The sequence below is a fragment of the Pagrus pagrus genome (assembly GCF_965226575.1).
Source record: "Pagrus pagrus genome assembly, chromosome: 18".
NCBI classification, from domain to species: domain Eukaryota; kingdom Metazoa; phylum Chordata; class Actinopteri; order Spariformes; family Sparidae; genus Pagrus; species Pagrus pagrus.
Window position 1 is genome coordinate 10,035,068 of NC_140202.1, and position 21,678 is coordinate 10,056,745.

The window sequence follows — 21,678 nt, forward strand, 5'->3', positions numbered from 1 at the left end:
ACACCAATAGCCTTGATGTCTTGTTGTCTTGATGATGGCCTGAAACTACTTAACAGGAAACACAACAGTTCCAAATACCTAAACACTCTTTTGTGTGGCTTTACTCTAATCATTTGTAACTAATCACAATACTACTAAGATCAATCTAATGATGTCTTGTCAAATACTCTCTTGCATGGTAAGTTCTTTTGGACAGTGCTGTATAAAGTATCCAAAAGTCACACAAAGTATCTGATATGAAATGTACTAAGCATCAAAAGTACAATTAAAGGTAATTTAAACATATATATACATGTAGGTATAAACTGTATACTTGGCAGTGACTTAGTGTTATAGATGTTGGTGTTATCAGTGATGGCGTTATCAGACCTGATATTCAGCATTTTTCTGATTGTCGGAATCAGCTTCTTTTTTTGTTTTTTTTTTATCTGACGGCAGTTAAAATAAATTATTTTTCAAATGTGCTGCTTTGGCTCTGATGCAGCATGTAACCTGCAAAGAAGCGAGTTACTAAAGTTATCAAATACATGTAGTGCAGTAAAAAGTACATTTGCCTCCAAATGTAGTGGAATGGAAGGATAAAGTGGCAGAAAATTGAAATAGTGCCTCAAAGTACCTCAAAGTTGTACTTAAGTGCAGTACTCGAGTAAATGTTCACTCATCACTGCTTTTGGATAACCCTGGACCCCCACCTCAACCCTGATGGTGTTCCTCACCTTTAAAGGTCACAGACTAACAATTGTTACACACAAAAGTAGCACAAACATACACAAATATAACCCCACCATTGTCTCCTACCCTCCTTGTCTAACTGTATTGGAACATTCACATCTCTGGGAGTGGTGCTGTCCTGACCCGTTAACCATGGAGCCCATGACGTTCCCCTTGCTCTGCTCACACACAGCTGCATGGTAAAGCACCTGTTAGAAGCCTGCAGAGCAACCCTCAACCTTTCAACGACAGGAAGCTCTCTGGGCTGCTCTTCTCCACTCCTCTACGCTCTGTGTTTGCGTGTGTGCGTGTGCACAGACACATATCAGCAATAAGAGAAGCGGATGATGACAACTTCACACCCTGGCTCCGGTGGTGAAAAACTCAAAAACTGCTAACAAAAAAAAGAACTATTAAATAAAGAATATCTCTATGGCGGTGCTTGAAATCTGATATTACTGGACACTTGAAGAGAAAAGTCAAACTTCAAGAGGTAAGTTTCAAACTTGTGATTTGATGTGTTACATAGTTAAAAATGGAGAAAGAAAAGCCTGTGGTTTTGGTAGATTACATTATCATATTTGTTACATAAAATATGTAACGTAAAGCAGAGGGGTTGATTAGAGAAGATAAAACATTTGATTTTTTGATGTTTTTATAAAATAAATCGTACGAGTGTGTATTGTACGAGCAGAGTATGGCCGCACCCAGAAGTGATGGCCAATTGCGAAAAAAACGCATTTTGTTCAATATGATACAACATAAAAACTAGCAACAAAACACATGTTCAGGTACCAGTTGTGTCATCATCACTGTTGTTAAAAATCATTATTTCGAAGAAGACGGGACCACATATGAACAAGGATGCTTTTGCTTTGCAATTAAACATACACTCTATCTTATTAATTCATCTCATGAGTGTACTATAAAAATCTAGCAAAAACATCAGGCATTTATGTGTTTTATAAATGTTTAGCTGTCACACCAACATGTCTAAATACAGGAGATAATGACAAGATGTGAAGTATAAAATCAGAATGTAAAACATCAAATTGTTCATGTGAAACTGAAATGTTTCTCGTTTTATAGTCTTTTGAAAGGATATAGTTTTAGCCCACAAGCTCCTCTTACATTAACTTCATTTCTCAATACCCATAATACTTTGCAAACAGTAACAATCTTCATTATTTGTTTGGAACGGCCTCCAGCTGCACATCATAAAAAGAAGAGGGTAGCCCCTCAATGGAAAATGCTGACTTTGTTTGTCCTTGAGTGCTCACTTGCAGGCGTAGGAGTGCTGATCATTCCAAAAAAACTTCTGGTGATCCTCCACTGATTTGCTCCTCGGGTCTCAGTACAGTGGAGTGTTGTTATTGCCGGGTCAGGCCTCCTCAGATTTTTCTCACGGCTCGAGGCCCTTGGGACAGACGACTGCTGCGATTAGCCCACTGACCCTGTTCCACGAGTGGCCCAATGGGAGCCAAGTGAGCTTGAGAAAAACCTGTTCGTACAGGGCACCAGTGTAAAACACAATGCAGAGCACGTGCAGACGTTGGATTATACAAGATTAGTATTTGTGGACTTTGGTAAAGCCTGATATTCAAGTCTCAATTAGAATTAGAACATGTAACGGCCTGTGTATTGCAACACTGAACGTTGTGGAAACAAGGTAGTCGTTTGTCGCAGGTCCGCATGTGATTTTACATCATTGTTCTGTAAATGTTTATGCAGTGTCAAAAGAGTGTCTAAAATGGAAACTTTTACAGGTATTCAGCTCTAAGTTTCCAGCTCGATTCACCGTCAAGCCTCCATTTTGAGGCGAGGCCCTCGGTCACATCCGATTCAAGCAGTTTTCTGAAACGAAAACATTTTCTTTAAGCGTCCTTCACCTGTAAATCTTGAAATGCAGCCATGAAAAAGGTCTAAAAAAAAATTGGGAAAAATTACATTATTTTGCTAAGAGTATTTGTTCTCAATTAAAATCTGTCTTGGATTGGTATGAGAGGCATTAATTTGCCCGTCAAAAACAAAATACTTCCGTTAGAGAATTTTTCGCAATTAAAAAAAATAAGTAATTGTCATTTTTTTAACACTTTGATGCCTATACTCGACCTTTAAAAAACAGCTTGAACCTCTAAATTGCAGGAAAGATGGGGTGTAACTGCAGTTCGGACTATTCAGACAGCGAGTGGATCGAGAACTTGGATGAAATCTGTGAACACTGCAACTGTCCCATATCTCCCCAGTCATGTAATCCAGTAAGTGTCTACACACATTTTGTATTTGACCTGTAACTGTTGTTTCATTTGTTTTGTTTTGTTTTGTTGGCAGCACATTGTACTTTGTGGTGTGTTAAAGTGTGTAAATGGCCTTGACATGGGTGGGTTTTGGTTGTTTGTGTGGTTGAATGTGAGTGACCTCTTATAAAAATAAACAAGGAAATACACACGAGGTGAAAAAGAGGGTGTGATCACATTTCCCACAATTCATTTCAAGATGTGTAAATTACATAAACATAACTAAGAAAGTTATGTAAAATCTGCTATTGATCCAGAAAAGTTTTACAGCGTACCTAAGTGCGAGGGAAGTTGTCTTTTGTTTGTGTCTAATTAAACGGCAGTGTAATTATTCTCTCAATGTTGTTTGTTTCCTCTCCATGAGTTAGATGAACCATTAGATTAGAAATAAAGGAGAAAAACACCTGTGTGTGCCACAATACATAGAGACATGTCGTCTGGGAGAAAACTGCTGATGTTTTAGCGATGAGATCTGTGCAATAGAGCAGAAATGGAAATGGCTTTTACTATGAATGTGACATGTGATAGTTCCTTGTTTCACAGCTAGAATCTTCAATTTTTTTATGGAAAGTTGAATTTAAAATGTGAGTCTACTCTTGTTTTTTCCCTCACCAGTACACAGACCAGCTGATTCCCTTTCAGCCATCAAATCATTCGCCTCCTACATCTCCTTTACCTGGTGAGACAGTCTATTTTTCTCTATGTGTTTGTGTGTGTACTTCTTGTATAATAAAATGATTCAAGGGAAGTTTCAGGCAGAGTTTTAAGAAAAAAAAAATCAAAATACATTTCAAAAGCTTTTTATTTTGTCCTTTACCCCAAAATCATTTACCCCAATTGATGTATATTTATATATACACCTATGTATGTATGTTTTACATGACCATGTATTGGCTGTTTCAAATCTTTCAACTTCTCACCCCTTAATTTTTTTGTGAGCCTTTTATATTTCACCCACACAACGTTTTCCCTTTTTCCCACCAATTTCCTGGGAACATTTCCATTGCTTTCATGGTATCCCCCGGTGTCTCATATCAATCTGTGGTTGCTGTATCATATTTCAACCTTGAAGTTAAAAAAGCTAATCGCTGTAAGCTGGAATTCTTCGTAGCTCCTTGTAGGCTCTTTGGAAACAAAATACATCAGTAATCATGGAAATCAAAAGAAAACAGTTCGATGCACATGCCTTAAAGAGCAAACTAAACTGGGAATTTCCATTTGTCACACAAGAAAAGTATGGCGTTGGAGAATCACATATAAACTGGGTACTAATATGCTGTTGGAGAATCACGCATTAAATGGGTTTCTGATTCTGTACGCCTCGCCTTCAGCCACCCGATCAACATTGTCTAACCGTCACAAACTCTCTCCATTTATCATGCTTAGCAATAGTCATTTGTCAAAATATGAATATCAAAGGAATTTTAACTCAAGCTTACAATATTCCTCTTGCAGACAACCTCGTGGTGGCCATTTACAGTTATGAACCCAACCATGATGGTGACCTGGGCTTTGAGAAGGGAGACAAACTTAAGATCATCAACAAGTAAGCTGCCGATTTATATCAGCGAGTGGGGACCGAGTGGGGACTTACTGAATGTCAATCCCCCCCCCCGCTCTCGCCCCGTGTTCCCTGCCTCTATACTCCTGTAACACACGAATACACGTAAATACAGGAAATAAAGGTACATGTTGTGCTGAAAGTACAGATCTGCAGGGCTATTGTTTAGTTATAAAATACTTGGGTAACACACTATGAAGAAAAATGCAGCAATCTTTTTTTTTTCTTACTTCAATTTTTAATAAATCAAAAGATAGTCTCTAGAAATGTGAAAAGCTTAGGAAGAAAGATTTACTTGGTTTTATTTGAACCACAAGGTCATGTCTTCTGGTCATGTTTGTGTGTTGTTTATGTTTTCACAAGGTAATCTAGATTTAAATTTAGGGGCCACCAGAATCAACAAAAAAGGAAATATTTTCCTTGTAGTAGCTTTAAAGGTGCAGTATGTCAGATTTTCTATTTGAGACATTCAAAAATCACCTAAAAATCATCAACAGAGTGTGAAGTAATACAAGTTTTGATGTTGTGGTATTGATATATTGTGTCACAGAGATATCTAGTTAGCATGCAATCCAGCTTGCCCTGTCCCATCCCAGTCCAAAACTTCTGTGATAGCAGGGTAAACACCAACTTTCATCTGGTGCTCTGAGCTTCCAGTCTGGACCACTAGCTGCACAGTTAAACCAGCTAAATAGACATAGCAGCAGTTACTCTGGTGATATGCTGACCCCTATTTGTTTTTAATAATTGAAAGTTGTTAGTGTAATTCTTACACATTGCACCTTTAAATCAAAGTGAAAGTATTTAGTGTTCTGCATACTTGGCACCAGACCAAAGTGTCACAAGATGAAGTACACATAAAATGTAACTGAACGGTGCAACGATCATTTTCATTACAAAGACTCCTTTTGCTTGTAGGGGCTAACTGAAACTGAAGGTGTGAGGCATAACAGACATGTACTCACACATGTTATGCTGTCTCTTTTAACACCCAGGGAGGATCCTGAGTGGTATCTGGCAGAGTCTCTCACCACAGGCCAGCAGGGCTACATCCCATACAACTTTGTCGCAATGACCACAGTGGAGACTGAACCGTACGTCATACAGGAAACATAGTGATACCGCTTCTCAGCACCATGTGACTTAACCCATCCACCATTTCACAAAATTCATGCTGTGTCCCAGAGTGTAAAGGAAGTGGTTAGCTCAAAGCATGAAGCATGTTGTGTTTTTGTGCTGCAGGTGGTTCTTTAAGAACATTTCTAGAAATGAAGCCATGAGGCTCCTCCTGGCTCCCGGGAATACGCTGGGCTCCTTCCTGGTTCGAGAGAGTGAGACGACCCCAGGTGATTGACTCATATACAATCTACACATAATCTATTTCACAAGGTTGTTTCTACATAAGTATGGTCTGTCGCATTGGCTTAAAGGTCCTTCCTGTAGCATTTTTAAAGAATCCTAAAGTGAGAAAATGCTTAAAATGACTTGGAACCTCTTGTTCTCGTTATGACTAGAAATGTTCCCAACTAGCTTCATCTATTTAATTTCAGGTTTGCTTTATTGTTGAAAATGTTGAGACTTGTGCATGTGCATTTCCTTCATTTCACTATTCCTGCTAGACATGCAGCACAAACTCCACTATATGGACGTTTGTACTACCATATATCAACATGTCTGCACTGTAAAGAAGTAGAATTAAAAGAAATTTGGTCAGCTGCAGAATAAAATCAGTGTTAAGTCTGATCGCGTTTGCTCCTGTGCTACTGAAATATAATTAGAAATGTATTTAATGATGTTAAAATGCTAAACATACACTTGATTATGCTTCTTCTTTTTCTCAGGCTCATACTCCTTATCGATCAGGGACTTGGACCACAACACTGGCGAGGGAGTCAAGCACTACAGAATCCGCAACATGGACAATGGCGGCTTCTACATCACAGCCAAGATATCCTTTAACTCGCTGAAGGAGCTAGTCCAACATCACTCACGTGCGTGTATATCCTCTTGAGGGGATTAATCAAGATTATTGTGTTGATCTTTACCTGAATAATTTCAAACGTGTCTCCTCACTGTTTTTACCAATCCAGGTGATGCAGATGGATTGTGCACAAAGCTGATGAAGCCGTGTCAGTCGAGGGCGCCGCAGAAGCCCTGGTGGCAGGATGAGTGGGAGATTCCCAGAGAGTCCCTGAAGCTGGAGCGCAGGCTTGGAGCGGGACAGTTTGGAGAAGTCTGGATGGGTGAGTGACAGAGGAGATGGATTCTGTGGGTTATTTTAAGTGACCGGGTCATGATTTCTGGAGAGAGTATTTCATATTTATATTTTAACACTTTGAGTGCCACAAACTGACTGCCATCTTTTTCCGTAATATTGAAGAGAAGGCAGATATCTCAGTGTATTCTTGATTTTGGTACATCACATGTACAAAGCCCAGTTGCTCAATCAAGTTGTGGGTTTGAATTTGTGTCTGCTAGCAAGCCATTTGCCAGGGTTTTTCTGCAGTGTATGCAGAACAGTTTCCTCCACACAGCCTTAATTGTAGGCTTGTATGAGCTGGTAAACTGGAGAATGATGTGAGGTTTTATCCCTGTACAGCAACACTCAAACTACATGAACCCACCTTTAAAATGAGTTCCCGAATTGGAGGAATTGTCTCTTTACAAAAGGCGTATGAATGTCTATTGTCATAGTGGAATATTGAGGTAAACAAGAAAGAAAAATGTTTTGTTTAGAAGGGTATCCACTGAAATAATCTGAGCCACAGCCCTCTTACTGTTTTCCATCCACATTTGCCAGTACAATTCAGCATCCCAAACAAACCACTGTATTAGAGTTAAACATTGCCAACCATGGAGCTCTATGTCCTCATTTCACAGCCGCTTTCTATTTACAGTATCTCCTTGCATGTAGTCTGGGCACTGTATTTGTGTCTTTATCCACGTCCAAACATTGGACGCACTTGAATAATGGGAGTGACTGTCATTTACTCTGTAATGTTTACTCTTGTTAGATAACATGAAAATATGTGATAAGCATAGTCTATAGCGAGAAGATTTCCATTGTGGATAAAAGAGATGGAGGAATGCTTTGAATAGTGATCACAATTTGTTTCCAGCATTGCTAAGCTTTGATGCATGGTGTGAGATGTTCACAGTGTTTTATGACTGAAAATGAAACATGACACGGGAGTGTTAATGTACCAGAGCTGGAATGAGGTCTTGCTTGCATGAGAGTCATGTGGAACTTTGTTAGTTTAGCACACATTTGATCACAACTCATGATCCTTACAAGCTGAGATGAACATTTTCCTGGTTTACTTGTACATTAAACGCAGTGTATTCATCCATGTGCACAAAACATTTTAGTCCTGCTTGCAGCATGGCTCTATTGGGGGTAATGTATGTCGGTTGGTCCACCGCTTTGGACCAGATTGAAGTATCTCAACAACTGCTAGATGGATTGTCACGACATTTTGTTCAGACATTTACAGAAGATGAAGCCTGCTGACTTTCTATTCTAGTGCTAACACAAGGGTGCAAAGGTACCGTGAAATAACTCAACAATTATCTGCTGGATTGCTTTTAAAATTGCTACAGATATTCATGGTCCCCAGAGGATGAATCCCAATGACTTTCGGTGTCCTCTGCCTGTTTGTTTAGCATCACCAGAAGGTCTTTGTTTTCGTTCATCTAATAAAATATCTCAACATCTACTTGATGAACCGGCACAAACTTTGGTACGATGTGATTCCCCGACTTTTCCTCTAGCATCATCCTGAGGTTGATTGTGGTTTTGCGGCAGAATTTCTCACCAACCCTTGACCTATTTCCCTTCGAGATGAAATGCCAAAACAAACTGCAACTCATGCAACTCAATTGCAAGCATCAAGGTTTTTTATCAATCAATGCAGAGGTGATAAGTGCAGGTGTGAATTGACATCTTTCAAAACTGTTGTCAACTTTTTGGGCGATTTGATTCCCATCACCACAAAAGACTAAGCAAGTTGTGTTCATGTTGCCTTCTACCCTCAAGACCCTCTACCCTTACTTAATTATAACAATTGTTTTAATTCCTTTTCCTCTACCAACATTACCAAGTGGATATTCAGTTTAGTCCAGTACTTTTGTTTATGACTAAATACCTGTATTTAGTATACCTCAGCATGTGAGCACTGGAATCATGCATGCAAGCATACTGATGTTAGCCTCGAAGGTGCAGTATGTGAGAATTTTAGTTGATAACAGTTTCAAAAATTAGCTAAATGGAAAAACGAAACTAAAATTATTGTCAGAATTTGAAAATATAACAGTTTTGACGTTATGATGTCTAAGTACTGTGTAGTAGAGATATCTACTGGTGTTAGCATGCCTAGCAGCTAGCCCGAGCCCATCCCAGGCCAACTGCTCTTGTGCTAGCGTTGTAAACACCAACACTCGCTGGTGCTTCATGCGCCCAGTCTAGACTACTAGCTGCACGGATAACTGAGCTAACTAGCTAATGGCAGCTACAGTTAGCAGCAGTTACTACCCTATTTGTTTTGAACATGAGTTCAATAGGTGGCCAATTTTTACATGCTGCACCTTTAGGCTCAAAGCACAATTATACCTAAGTACAGCCCCACAGAGCTGCAAAGTCACAAAATGGCCTAGCAACATTGTTGCCAATTGCTGTTGAAAGTTGAGGTCAGCACGACTCATATGTGTAGCACGTCCCGCCCATCACGCAGCAATACGTTTTGGGTGTCAGCATGTAGCTTCATATCACCGCATTACTCTCTTAGTTTTGTTTTAATCAATGCCTTTCAATAACCCAGTGATGTTTACATGTACATTTCCAGGTGTCTACAATAATGACAGGAGGGTGGCAATCAAAAACCTGAAGATGGGTACAATGTCAGTGGAAGCCTTCCTGGCAGAGGCGAACATGATGAAGAACTTGCAGCATGCACGCCTCGTCCGCCTCTTTGCCGTCGTTACCCAGGAGCCAATCTATATCGTCACAGAGTACATGGAAAATGGTAGGTAGAAATACTCCGTCTCACTACATTTATGTAATCACGGCAACCATTTAGAGGAAATTCCAGATATCACTGAAGGCATCAAAAGAGAAGAAAAAGTCTCAAAGTGTTTCCATGAAATTAATGCTTAATTGGACGTGAATTAAAAAGATATCCTTGAGTGATCACACCAGCTTGTTCCAGTTCAGTTTAGTCATCTAAATACGTCTAAGCCTGTCTGAAATGATCATTTCCTTAATCTCCCGCTCTGTTACCCTGAACACCAAAGATGGTATCATCAGGGTGAGCTCTGTGCCTGGAGCAAAGACAAAGGAAACTGTCTGTAGTCAGGATCAAACATGTTGATCTGTTATCGGACTCTGGGTGCCAAAAGCACATGCCCAAACAAAAGACTGGGCAGCCCAATGTGTTTCACCCTTTTTATGAGTCACAGTGTTGTCAGACGTGCGCTACACTCCAGTGACTTTATTGAATGGGCTTTTTGATCGCAGCTGCCTTCTTATTTATTTGTGTTTGATAAACAATATGAGATGAGATTGTAAGTGAATGTAGCCGTGTGAGCAAACCTTAATAAGGCAGATTAAGTCATGAGCCTTGCCACCCAAAGCATGCTGCTCTGCTCTGCTCTGCTGAAGTGGCCCACCTTCTGATAGGCTATTTTCAGCTTCTCCTCATGACCCTCTTGCATTCGCCGCTCTGTGCTAAAATGTTTCAAAGCAAACATGAACTCTCACGTCTTTTCCCGAGCCCCTCCAGACAGGTTACTGTTGTTTACTTGCAGAGGGGAAGTCTCTCCTGGCCAGTCTGGGACGAGACGGTGTTAAAAGAGGAGAGGGTGAATCACCAGGTTATTGTTCAGCCCTGATGAGACCTGGCTACCTTCCAAAGTATGTGTTAGGCACATGCGTCCACAGAAAACTCACATGCACGGGCACATGCTCAGAAATACTGGTTGTGGTAGTAAACAAACCTCAACAATGGCAGCATCTTTCCACTGCATCATCATCGTTTCCCCTACCTTCCTCGATAACAAAATACATGGGAAATTACTGTGAATCACAAACACGAGTTATAAAATGGCAGCCGTATGGAAGAGATGCAGTATATGTCTCACTTTAAGCTCAAACGTCCTTGTTTTTCTCTCTCACTGGGAGGAACAATAACAAAATGCATGGAGAGATGCTGTCACAAACACAGCAGCTGCCTTACAGCTGAATTGAATGGAGTGCCTTTGTATAATCTTGTATGTGTGGCCTGTAAACCACCAGCAATGGCTCTACATGAAGCTGCCTCTTTGTCTGGGATCTACGTGTGGACAGGACACAATCGTCGCCTCTGTTGTCAAGAGAAAGGATGGCTCAGAGTTCCCGTCTTTTCAATTTGTCCCGTTTTTATTATCGAAGACAACAAAGATGGAAAATAACAGGCGTGTCATCCCAGCTTCCCTTTGTGACCTTGACAAAGAGTCGTCCTCTGGCTCTCAGACTTCAAAAGCAGTCTTCCGGACTTAAGCAGAGGAGCAAAGGCCTCCTCTTTCCTGGCACGGTCATTCCTCTTAAAGTATTTCCTTTGGTTTGACTTGGCTGGCTGGCGTGCAGAGGTATTGTTCTGCGCTAATCAAACCCAACACAAAGTCAGCTGTCAGAGACGATGCATCCACCTGACTGATGCTCTGTGCACTTCCTCACTGTGTTATGGTCCCTGATTTGGAAACGGCTATTTTGATCCAACTCTGTCTATTTATGTCTGTGGAGAATCGGGGTGTTGTTTTTACTATTGCATTTATTTGTAGCTTAAAGGTGCAATACGTAAGAGTACATGCTTACTGCTGCTAACTGTACTCTTTTTATACATCTATGAGTGTAGCTACTGTTAGCACGTTATTATCAGGGGAGTGTTGGTGTTTACACTGCTAGCACTGGAGATTTGTGCCGCTGGGAGAAAGAGGTTTTCAGGCCTGGGGCTTACTGGTTAGTACTTTAACTTTTTTTGAATGTTTTAACCTAACATAACCTAACATGCTTACATATCACACTTTAGATCTTCCGTATGTAGAACCTTCAGATACAGCACAATAAACAAGTGTATCCATCTGTAGTACTCAGCACATACTGGTGGTGGTAACCTAGTTTACCCATTGGCCACCTGTTGGGGTTGACATGATTTGTGAAAGAAATCTTTCCACTCAGTTTGCATTTACAAGAAAGTCGTTAAAAACATGTAAAAGGGCTTTTCTGAAGAGGAATAACTTTACTGTCATTTTTACAGGTAGCCTTGTGGATTACCTAAAAACAACGGAGGGAAGCAATGTGCCCATGAACACCCTGATAGACATGGCATCTCAGGCAAGACACCTCTATTTTTTTCTTCTTCTGTGTCTATACTCCTTTCATCCCATTTACCAGATTCCCTTTCATTTTTTCTTTCACTTCCTTTTTCTCTTACCATGATCCTCACAGAAAGCTTATATATTCAACACTAGTCTTGTAACATCAGCAGAGCTGGATGGATGTGTGTGCAGGGGTGCGTGCCACGCGGAGTATTTTATGTATTCACCAAGGTGCAGGCTCAGCTAAACTGGCAAAATCCAGACATGGGTGACAAAACCTGAAACCGAAAGCATGTTGGCGATTTTCCTTTTAATTTCTTTGAATTTGTCTTGCTGCCTTTATCAACCTATGATTAAGATGCTCTGTCACCGCTGTATCAAAGTGAGTGTGTAGTATTAGGTTCATGTCACAGCCTGACATATGACTAATTGGGTCAGATAAGCCAGATGTATAAGCGTGGGGTTTGAACAGACTGCAAGTCAACGTGATAGTTTGACATTTTGGGAAGAATGCTTATCTCTCTTTTTTATAATGAGATAAGAAGAAAGTTACCACTGTCATATCTGTCTGTTAAATATGATTGGGCAAACAATTACAGGGGCTCTTTCTAACAATTTGTAGCAATTTACACATATTAATCACTTTTTTATGGGCCATACGTGAGCGGATTGCAACATCACATGAACGATGAGATCTTCCCTGTCTCTCTCGGTTGCCTATTCAAGTCTGTGGATGATTTGTTGAAGTCCAAGTTCTTCATCAACATGAACCCAGGTGGAACACACAGTCTGCTTAACAAAGCAACCATAACAGTTTGCTGATAAACTGTCTGTTTTCTGACCTAGCATTTCGAGTGTGCGATGTAGTAAAACATGGCCTTGGTGTATTTTGTTCTTTCTATGGCCACTGGGGCTCCCTAATAATGTAATGTGTTACCTGGTGGGTACATTGTTCTTACCCTCAGGCAGAGCCAGGCGAGCTGAATCCCTGTTTCCAATATTTATGTTAATCTAACGGCTACCGGCTCAAGCTTCATTTTTAGCAAGCTGCAGACATGAGAGCGTGTACGATCAATCATCTTATTAAACTCTCAACAGCAAAGTGAATTAACATGTTTCCCAAAATGTCAAACACTAATCATTACCACATCTGCTTCTTGAAATGTTGCATGTTAGTTGCTATAGGAACTCTCACTTATATGTGTTGTGGGTGTGGGAATGGAAACACAACCACAGGAAGACAGACTGAAGTTAAACGAGAGAGTATATTCTTCATCCGGAGTGGGCCGATTCTCTGACGCCTTAGAGCTTTACGCAGGGCTTTGTGGTGAATATATTTTACAGAAAGATGCACTGATAGCGTTTTCAGTAAAAGCGCTTGGTAAGTAACTCTAACCGTTATGTAATGGACCATTAAAATTCAATTCATTAATGACTTGATGACACCTACAAATTCATTGATTGATTCATACCACAATCAGATGAGAGGAATTGAGACTAAAGAGGCATTTTGTCAGATGAATGGGGAGTCATGACAACGGTCATGAAATACAAATTTAGCTTATGAGCTACAAATCCCCTGCATACGTACATCTCACATTTCTGACAAGACCCCCAGAGCCAGTCGGACCTATGTGAGAGATTCTTACGTCTGAAAGGTGCACCACTGACCCAGCAAAAGATAAAGACTTTCATATTTGAACACACACCCTGCAAAACAATGACACAGATGCTTATTAAGAGTGGGTGGGGGTTTCTGTTGAAATCATTTGCAATTACCTGAAATGCCTCATACGTGTGTGTTATGAATTTACCTCTGTGGGCTACCCGTGAGGAAATGAGTCATGCAGTGTGATTAAATCATGAACACGGGCACAGGATAAATCAGTCAGTCTGTCTTACAGTAAAGTAAAAGCGAGACTGCAGCTTTAAGTATCAGGAAGTAGCGCAGACGCAGCTGTGCACCTGGGTGGAGTATGAGGGTGGAGTGTGGAGGTAAAGGGGATAAGAATTGACCCGAGGAAGTGGGAATCTTTTATGTTGTGATGTCCAACACACACAAATACTACACACAATACTAAATCATAGCATGTCCCTCACACACACACACACACAGTAGGGCTTTTCTGATGATGTCCTGTCCCCTGCAGGTGGCTGACGGCATGGCCTTTATTGAGGCCAAAAATTACATCCATCGAGACCTGAGAGCAGCCAACATCCTGGTGTCTCATGAGCTTATCTGTAAGATTGCCGACTTTGGACTAGCAAGACTGATTGAGGACAACGAATACACAGCAAGAGAGGGTAACCGGACCTTGTAGAGATTACTCATATGACACACATGGAATATTATTTGTTTTATTGTAGTTGAGTTTGTTGTTTGAGTGTATTTGGCAAGGAAAGATTTCAATTGCTACACAAATATTGAAGCGTGGTGAAAATCTGCGCAGCAGCTCCACCAAGTGTTCATGCTTGTTTTTCTGCCCCTGTGTCCACAGGTGCAAAGTTCCCCATCAAATGGACCGCCCCAGAGGCTATTAACTACGGCACCTTTTCCATAAAATCAGATGTGTGGTCATTTGGGATCCTCCTGACTGAAATAGTGACATACGGACGCATTCCTTACCCTGGTAAATACTCATTCACTGTACTCACACCAGTTATGAATTACAACTAAGTACACTGAAGTACAATTTTGAGGTAGTATTTACATTTTCTGCTCCTTTATATTGACACTCCACTACAATTTGGAGGCAAATATTGTACTTTTACCCCTACACCTACATTTATTTGAAAATGTTAGTTACAAGTTACTGGAAGGTAGAGCCAACATAGTGCATTTTTAAATAGGTGTCACAATATCAGATATCAGAAAATTGGTCAAAGCTGACGAATTGGACAAATGTAAATATATGTATTATTCTACCTTTACTTGTACTCTTGATATGTAAGTACATTTATTGCCAGAAACCTACTTCTGATTCTTAAGTACACTTAATTTCAGATAATTTAGGACTTTTTAATCAAGTACAATTTGTGTGGGTGATTTTCACTTTTACTATTTTAACATGATATGTTTACTTTTATTGTGACTTTTGGATACTTTTTACAACACTGACTCATTGTAGTTGATCACAAAATAATTGTATAAAATCAACAAATCCAGTCTGGCATAGATTATAACTAAAGACACCATACCCATGGTCTACTCTCCAACATTTTACCTGTTGTTCAGGTATGTCCAACCCAGAGGTAATCCAGAACCTGGAGAAGCACTACAGGATGCCGAGGCCTGAAAACTGCTCAGAGGGGCTTTATAACGTCATGTGTTTGTGCTGGAGGGAAAACCCAGACGACAGGCCCACCTTCGAGTACCTGAGGAGCGTTCTGGAGGATTTCTTCACTGCCACAGAGAGGCAGTACCAGGAATAGCCCTGATGGGGCAGAAAGACATTAAGACATGCAATAAAAATACTCAAACTAAAGGCCTAGCCTGTGAAGGTGGAGGCTGAATTATATTTTTCTGTTTGTTTGTTTGTTTGTTGAAGAGTACGTGCCTTTATATTGAGGTGCACACTGAGATTTTGCAATTAAGAGTACTTTGTTTCTGCATCAATCTTATATTGAAATGGCCTCTTTGTTATGATACAGTCACATGCGGACCCTGAAGCACACTGTAGAGCCAGCTGGGAGCTGTCTGATGTCGCTGAATACGTAGCTGCTCTCCTGGTGCTTATTATTAAGATGTATATATTGTCAAACTGCTTCAGCCGTGTCTTACCTCTGCAGTTTAATCAGTGTTTTCAAATTGTTTTACCTACAGTAAAAATCTTTACATGGTTGTTGTTTGATGTTATACTGAATAAAGCAAAACCCATCACCATTCACTTAAGCTAAAATGAACCGCCATCAGCCCGAATATACTGTGTGAAATGTTTCATAATGTACAAAAATACTCAATAATATTCCTGCATTTAAGCACATTTATCAAATGAAATCATGCTGCATTCTAGACAGTGTAGTTTGTTGGCAACAATTCTGCAGAGATGCCAAAATAAATAAAACAGCCACAAAAAATATGAAATGATGATCATGCACATAGTCTTTGATTGATATTGAGCAACAGTGGTAAAATGTACAGTTACTTCAGAACTACTTGCACTGTTCATGCACACTTTCTTTTTACTTTACCATCTTATACAAGATATACATCACGTTTTAGAGCCAAATATGGTACTTTATACAACACTATATGTATTTGATGGTTGCAGTTACTAAGATTTAGATTTAAAAATTGAGAATGTATTAAATACGATGCATAAACACAGATTAAACAGCAAAGCCAGATACCTATGAGTAGGTTGAAACAGTCCTCGACAGCTGCTTACTTATTCTGCTTGTGCATTAATGCATCAGTTATTTTTCTTTTTTTTAAACTCACTTCTTATTTCACATATTCAGTCAGCAAAACATACAACAAATACCATATAATAAGGCGGAGATGTATAAACAGGTGCCCCTGGTCCAATCCATAGTCTCTTCAAGTCTTTTATGACTGTTTATAGAAAATAGTCCGTCGGTGCACATCCTGTCTGAAGTGGGTGCACAAGATCAACAGTGCGTCAGCGGTGTAAATAACATCTTTCAAATCAATTTGGGATCTTGGGGTTTCTGGAGACTTACATTTACATTTTACACCTACCTTTGAATTTTCATTTTTGGATGAATTGACCCTTTAATCAGAAAATATATAATAATGTCTTACTACAGGAACCATGTGGCTGCTTAACGTGACTGTTTACCATTTTCAGTGTATTTAATAATACTTCTGTACTTTTCAGTTTGAGTTTTAACATTGTGGTAATGTTATTTTATTTAATTTTAAGTAATGGATGTTCTTTGTGTAAAAACTACTACAACACAGTCCACAGTGCGGGACAGCCCGCCGCTCTGTCGCCCCCTGTTGACCGCAGCTGACATTACACCTCATTGATTGGACGTGATACAAACTATCCGCCTCTGGTCGCTGTTGTCTCTTGCGGTGTGCGGTGAAAGGCAGCCAAAGAGCACTAAAATGGCGCTTACTTCCCAAGGAACAAAGAAAAAAGTTTGCTACTACTATGACGGTAAGTAGTATTGTACTTTAGACGGCGGACGCACTATTGAATGAAAAGCGGCACTTCGGGCTCACAAAGGTTGCAGCTTATTTCACCTCTTGCTAACCTGGCACGTTAGCTAACCTAGCTAGCTTGAGTAGCAGGCGGCTCTCTTCAAAACACAAGAGTCCACACAGAGTATTAATGCCCTGGTAGTATATGCTCACTTTACATACATGCGCCGGTACATCTTAAAATACAATTTCAGGCGTTTATCTAGCAGATGCTAGCACTTTAACTTGATTAGTTAACGTGACTAGCTTGAGAGCTAACAAAGGGGATATGAGAAGCTACTTCATTGTCACCGCAATTAACGTCAACACTAAGCTAACATTAAAATGGCTCGTCTTGCTCCCTTCGAGTAATTTGGCGTGAACTAGTGTTTTGCTCTACTTTAATCGCAGCTCGTAACAAAGCGCCAGCCTTTAGTTACAGCTCGGTACTTTTCTAGCTCCGTGGAGGCGGTTTGATTTTAAACATTTTGGAGGAGAAGTCCGGTTTCGGGATCATGATACATAAGTTATGCGTGAGGCTGCTGTTGAATTCCTTCGCCACCTTTTCGATGCGTGAATCTCTTCCGCACAGAAACATGTTATGTCACAGTGTTTGCTGTTTACTCCATATTTACATGTAATCATTGTGCAAATATAATAAATAAATGATCCAACGTGGTGTGTTTTATTTGCTTATATTTCAGGTGATGTTGGAAATTACTACTATGGTCAGGGGCACCCCATGAAGCCCCACCGGATCCGTATGACTCACAACCTGTTGCTCAATTATGGCCTCTACAGAAAGATGGAGATATATGTATGTTGAGTTACAGTAACAGTGTTTCTCAGTCACATTTCTGGTCCTCCCTAGCTTTTCTTGTGTGTCTCAGGTACTAATTTGTGCTTTTGTTTCAGCGTCCACACAAAGCCAGCGGAGAGGAGATGACCAAGTATCACAGCGATGATTACATCAAATTCCTGCGTTCAATCCGACCAGACAACATGTCAGAGTACAGCAAACAGATGCAGAGATGTAAGTTTGGTCAGAGAAGGTGGTCTGTGTAGGAAAAGTTGTGTGTTCATGTTCTGATTATCTTTCTGCCCTTGCCTTGCAGTTAACGTGGGAGAGGACTGTCCAGTGTTCGATGGTTTATTCGAGTTCTGCCAGCTCTCAGGAGGGGGCTCTGTTGGTAAATTTATGCTGTAGTCACACAAATGATCTGTTAGATTCATTATATGAAGGCTGCTAATTTTTCCTTCCTTCATTGTGCTTCAGCTGGCGCCGTGAAGTTGAACAAACAGCAGACAGACATTGCTATCAACTGGGCTGGAGGCCTGCATCACGCCAAGAAGTCTGAGGCCTCAGGGTTTTGCTACGTCAACGACATTGTACTGGCTATTCTGGAGTTACTGAAGTGAGTACAGAAGCCACATCGTAGTTTGCTTTGCACGAGTGGATGATACTTATTTTCTGTAGGGTCCGACAAAAACATCATTTTAGAATATTTCCATAAACATCATAAGCAAGATCAAAAAGTTTCAGGACTTAAAGGCACTCCCCCCTCTTTCCAGATACCACCAGAGAGTTCTGTACATAGATATTGACATCCATCATGGGGACGGTGTGGAAGAGGCTTTCTACACCACAGACCGTGTTATGACCGTTTCCTTCCACAAGTATGGGGAGTACTTCCCTGGCACAGGCGACCTGAGAGTAAGCCTTGAAGTTATTTGACAGCTAAGAGTCACATCATCATAGTCGAACGGTGCGTTGACATTTGCTCTGTTCTCTGCAGGACATTGGTGCTGGGAAGGGTAAATACTACGCTGTGAATTACCCACTGAGGGATGGGATTGACGATGAGTCATATGAAGCCATATTCAAACCTGTGAGTAAATGAACGAGGACCTTGTTGACTGTGATGTTTTGGTAGCTGAGAGCTCCCTTCATGGACAGAAACATTTGAGAGAGTGAATGTTGTTGTTTGTGTAGATCATGGCCAAAGTGATGGAGATGTACCAACCCAGCGCAGTGGTTCTGCAGTGTGGAGCTGACTCTCTGTCAGGAGACAGGCTCGGTTGCTTTAACCTCACCATTAAAGGTGAGATAACGAAACGTCTCTCTCCTGATGGCACAACTGCAACTATCTTCAGTAAAGTTTAACTAAGAAAACAAAGAATTTTCTCCCAATTGAATATTTTTACTTACTGTGTACTCAGGCCATGCCAAGTGTGTGGAGTACATGAAGAGCTTCAACCTGCCACTGCTGATGCTGGGTGGAGGCGGCTACACCATCCGTAATGTGGCACGCTGCTGGACGTACGAGACTGCTGTAGCCCTTGATACCTCCATCCCCAACGGTGAGACGCAATGCCCATGTTGTGCTGAATATGAATAGCAATGTGAATATATATCTCTGGGCTGTGACAACTTCTCTTTTCATATGTTTCAAATCTTTTCTTACCTTTTTAGAAATAAGTAATTGCATATAGAGCTGCAACTATTAGCTAATTGATTAGCTGTTTGGTCTTTAAAATGTCAGGTTTTTTTTTTTATGTAGATCAGTGTTTCCCAAAGACCAAAATTACATCCTCAAATATGTAGTTTTTAAATAGTTGACAAGTAATTAATTCTATGATGACATCGTTCTGTTAATTTTCACTCAATTCAACAGAGCTCCCATACAACGACTACTTTGAGTACTTTGGACCAGACTTCAAGCTGCACATCAGCCCCTCCAACATGACCAATCAGAACACCAACGACTACCTGGAGAAGATCAAGTGAGTGCATGATGAAACTGTGCCATTCAATTTATTTATTGATGTCCTGAATGTTGTATGAGAGTTGCATGTGTATTGCTCAGCTTCATCTGAGTCATTATTCAGTAGTTTCAGCAGCTTGGACCTGTTACTTGTGTTGTGATTGATAGGTAGAGAGCTAGGCCATGTTGTAGGTACAGGTTCATATCTCAGGTAGTTTGTGGTTTCAACTTGTAAGTGATCAGTATGTTCACCCTGTGTTTTGCTTTCTAGGCAGCGCCTGTTTGAGAACCTGCGTATGCTGCCCCATGCCCCGGGAGTTCAGATGCAGGCCATTCCTGAGGATGCTGTACAGGAGGACAGTGGAGATGAGGAGGAGGATGACCCCAACAAACGCATCTCCAGTAAGAACCTTTCACACAGTCACAGCTTTCTTGGAACAGCAGAGTTCAACGTTTTGATTTAACCCTGTCCTCTGTTAATGTTCAGTCCGTGCTCATGACAAGAGGATAGCATGTGAGGAGGAGTTCTCTGACTCGGAGGATGAAGGCGAAGGAGGCCGCAGGAATGCAGCCAGCTTCAAGAAAGTCAAGAGAGCTAAAACCGAAGGAGAGAAAGAGGGAGAAGAAAAGGAGAAGAAAGGTGAGGAGGAAACAAAAGGTATCTATTCATTTTTTTTTTCTCATTTTCATCTCACTGCTCATGTCATTTCATAACTTAAGGAGATCTTATTTTCAGTCAGATCGTCCTATTTAATACAAGACTTACGTTTGCGTTATGATTGCCGTGACTTTTTGTCTTTTCTAGAAGTAAAAGAAGAAGAGAAGGTGCCAGAGGAGGAGAAAATGGACACCTCAAAGTGAGAAAACACAGCACAACTTAATTACCATGTTGTCCAGGAAGTGGCTTATTGTGAGGGTTAATCTTTTCCTCTCTGGGTCCTTTAGGCCTAAGGAGGAGTCCAAGACACCTTGAGGTCCTCAGCAGCCATGCAACTGATCAGGGCGGATCTTTGTGCAAGATTTTTGTGGATGAACCATCTGTCCAGGCTGCTGCCGTGGACCTCCATGAAGGACTGTACCTTTTTAATCAGACCCCACTCCCTCACAATGGGACAGGGATCTTAAACATAATTTTCTAGGACACCTTTTCAACCTTGCCGTTTATGGACTGAAGTCAGTCAGTGTTTTTGAGTATTGTTTTTGTATGCTTTCTCATTTTTTTTATCCTTCATCTTTTTATGCTACCACATTTGCTTTTCCCTTGTGGACAACTCTGTAAAATGGCTTAGTACACGTATGCTTTTATATATCTGATGGATTTAATTTATTTAAATCAGATATTTTGGCTACTCTGTTTTGTCTTTCAGTCCCATGTTTCTCCTGTCTTTGAATATGTAGTTGAAGCATGTTTATACAATAGAAACTTTTCTGTAATACATTTGTGTCACTGGTCTTGCTTCCATAAGGTCTTCAAAAGTGGTTAAGATGGTTGTGTATAGACCTGAATACCATTTACATGTCAAAGTGTAAGTTTATTACAGTCTTATATTTTAGAATGTTATTTAGTATGTGCCCTTTACTGATGCGTAGACATCTTTCGTAAATTTTCTGCACTCCTGACTCAATATATTGAAAATTTAGTCACATTTGTCACACTTGGGGTGTCAGGCTTTTTCATTCTGCCGAAATTGGACATAAATGTCCAGTTGTACTCGGTGTGAAGCAGAAAAATACCAGAACTCATATGTTGTGTATATATATTTGTATTCTGAAACTTAAGTAAAAGTGTTTCACATGAGAACTTGCAAATGTCATTTAAATTTGACAGACCCTGGTGCGTGTTGA

General features: G+C 40.5%; 2 protein-coding genes across 3 annotated transcripts; both read left to right on the plus strand.

The window, feature by feature from the left end:
* Positions 1–990: 990 nt before the first annotated feature.
* lck (LCK proto-oncogene, Src family tyrosine kinase) lies at positions 991–15,954 on the plus strand. Its single transcript, XM_084381169.1, has 13 exons — positions 991–1,204; positions 2,857–2,969; positions 3,624–3,687; positions 4,464–4,554; positions 5,565–5,663; positions 5,812–5,915; positions 6,411–6,560; positions 6,660–6,812; positions 9,411–9,590; positions 11,859–11,935; positions 14,070–14,223; positions 14,418–14,549; positions 15,155–15,954. The coding sequence occupies exons 2-13, from the start codon at positions 2,862–2,864 to the stop codon at positions 15,349–15,351; spliced, it is 1,509 nt and encodes a 502-aa protein (XP_084237295.1). The 5' UTR covers positions 991–1,204; positions 2,857–2,861; the 3' UTR covers positions 15,352–15,954.
* Positions 15,955–16,903: 949 nt separating this feature from the next.
* Positions 16,904–21,269, plus strand: LOC311273591 (putative histone deacetylase 1-B). Of its 2 annotated transcripts, none has more exons than XM_084380717.1 (14): positions 16,904–17,045; positions 17,773–17,885; positions 17,984–18,101; positions 18,184–18,258; positions 18,345–18,483; positions 18,641–18,782; positions 18,865–18,957; positions 19,062–19,170; positions 19,289–19,429; positions 19,744–19,852; positions 20,105–20,235; positions 20,321–20,491; positions 20,639–20,690; positions 20,779–21,269. In XM_084380717.1, exons 1-14 carry the CDS (start codon positions 16,994–16,996, stop codon positions 20,804–20,806), a joined length of 1,473 nt encoding a protein of 490 aa, XP_084236843.1. In that variant the 5' UTR covers positions 16,904–16,993; the 3' UTR covers positions 20,807–21,269. The 2 variants fall into 2 exon arrangements, with proteins under 2 accessions (XP_084236843.1, XP_084236844.1); XM_084380718.1 differs by having other exon boundaries at positions 20,321–20,473.
* The last annotated feature ends 409 nt before the right edge of the window (positions 21,270–21,678 follow it).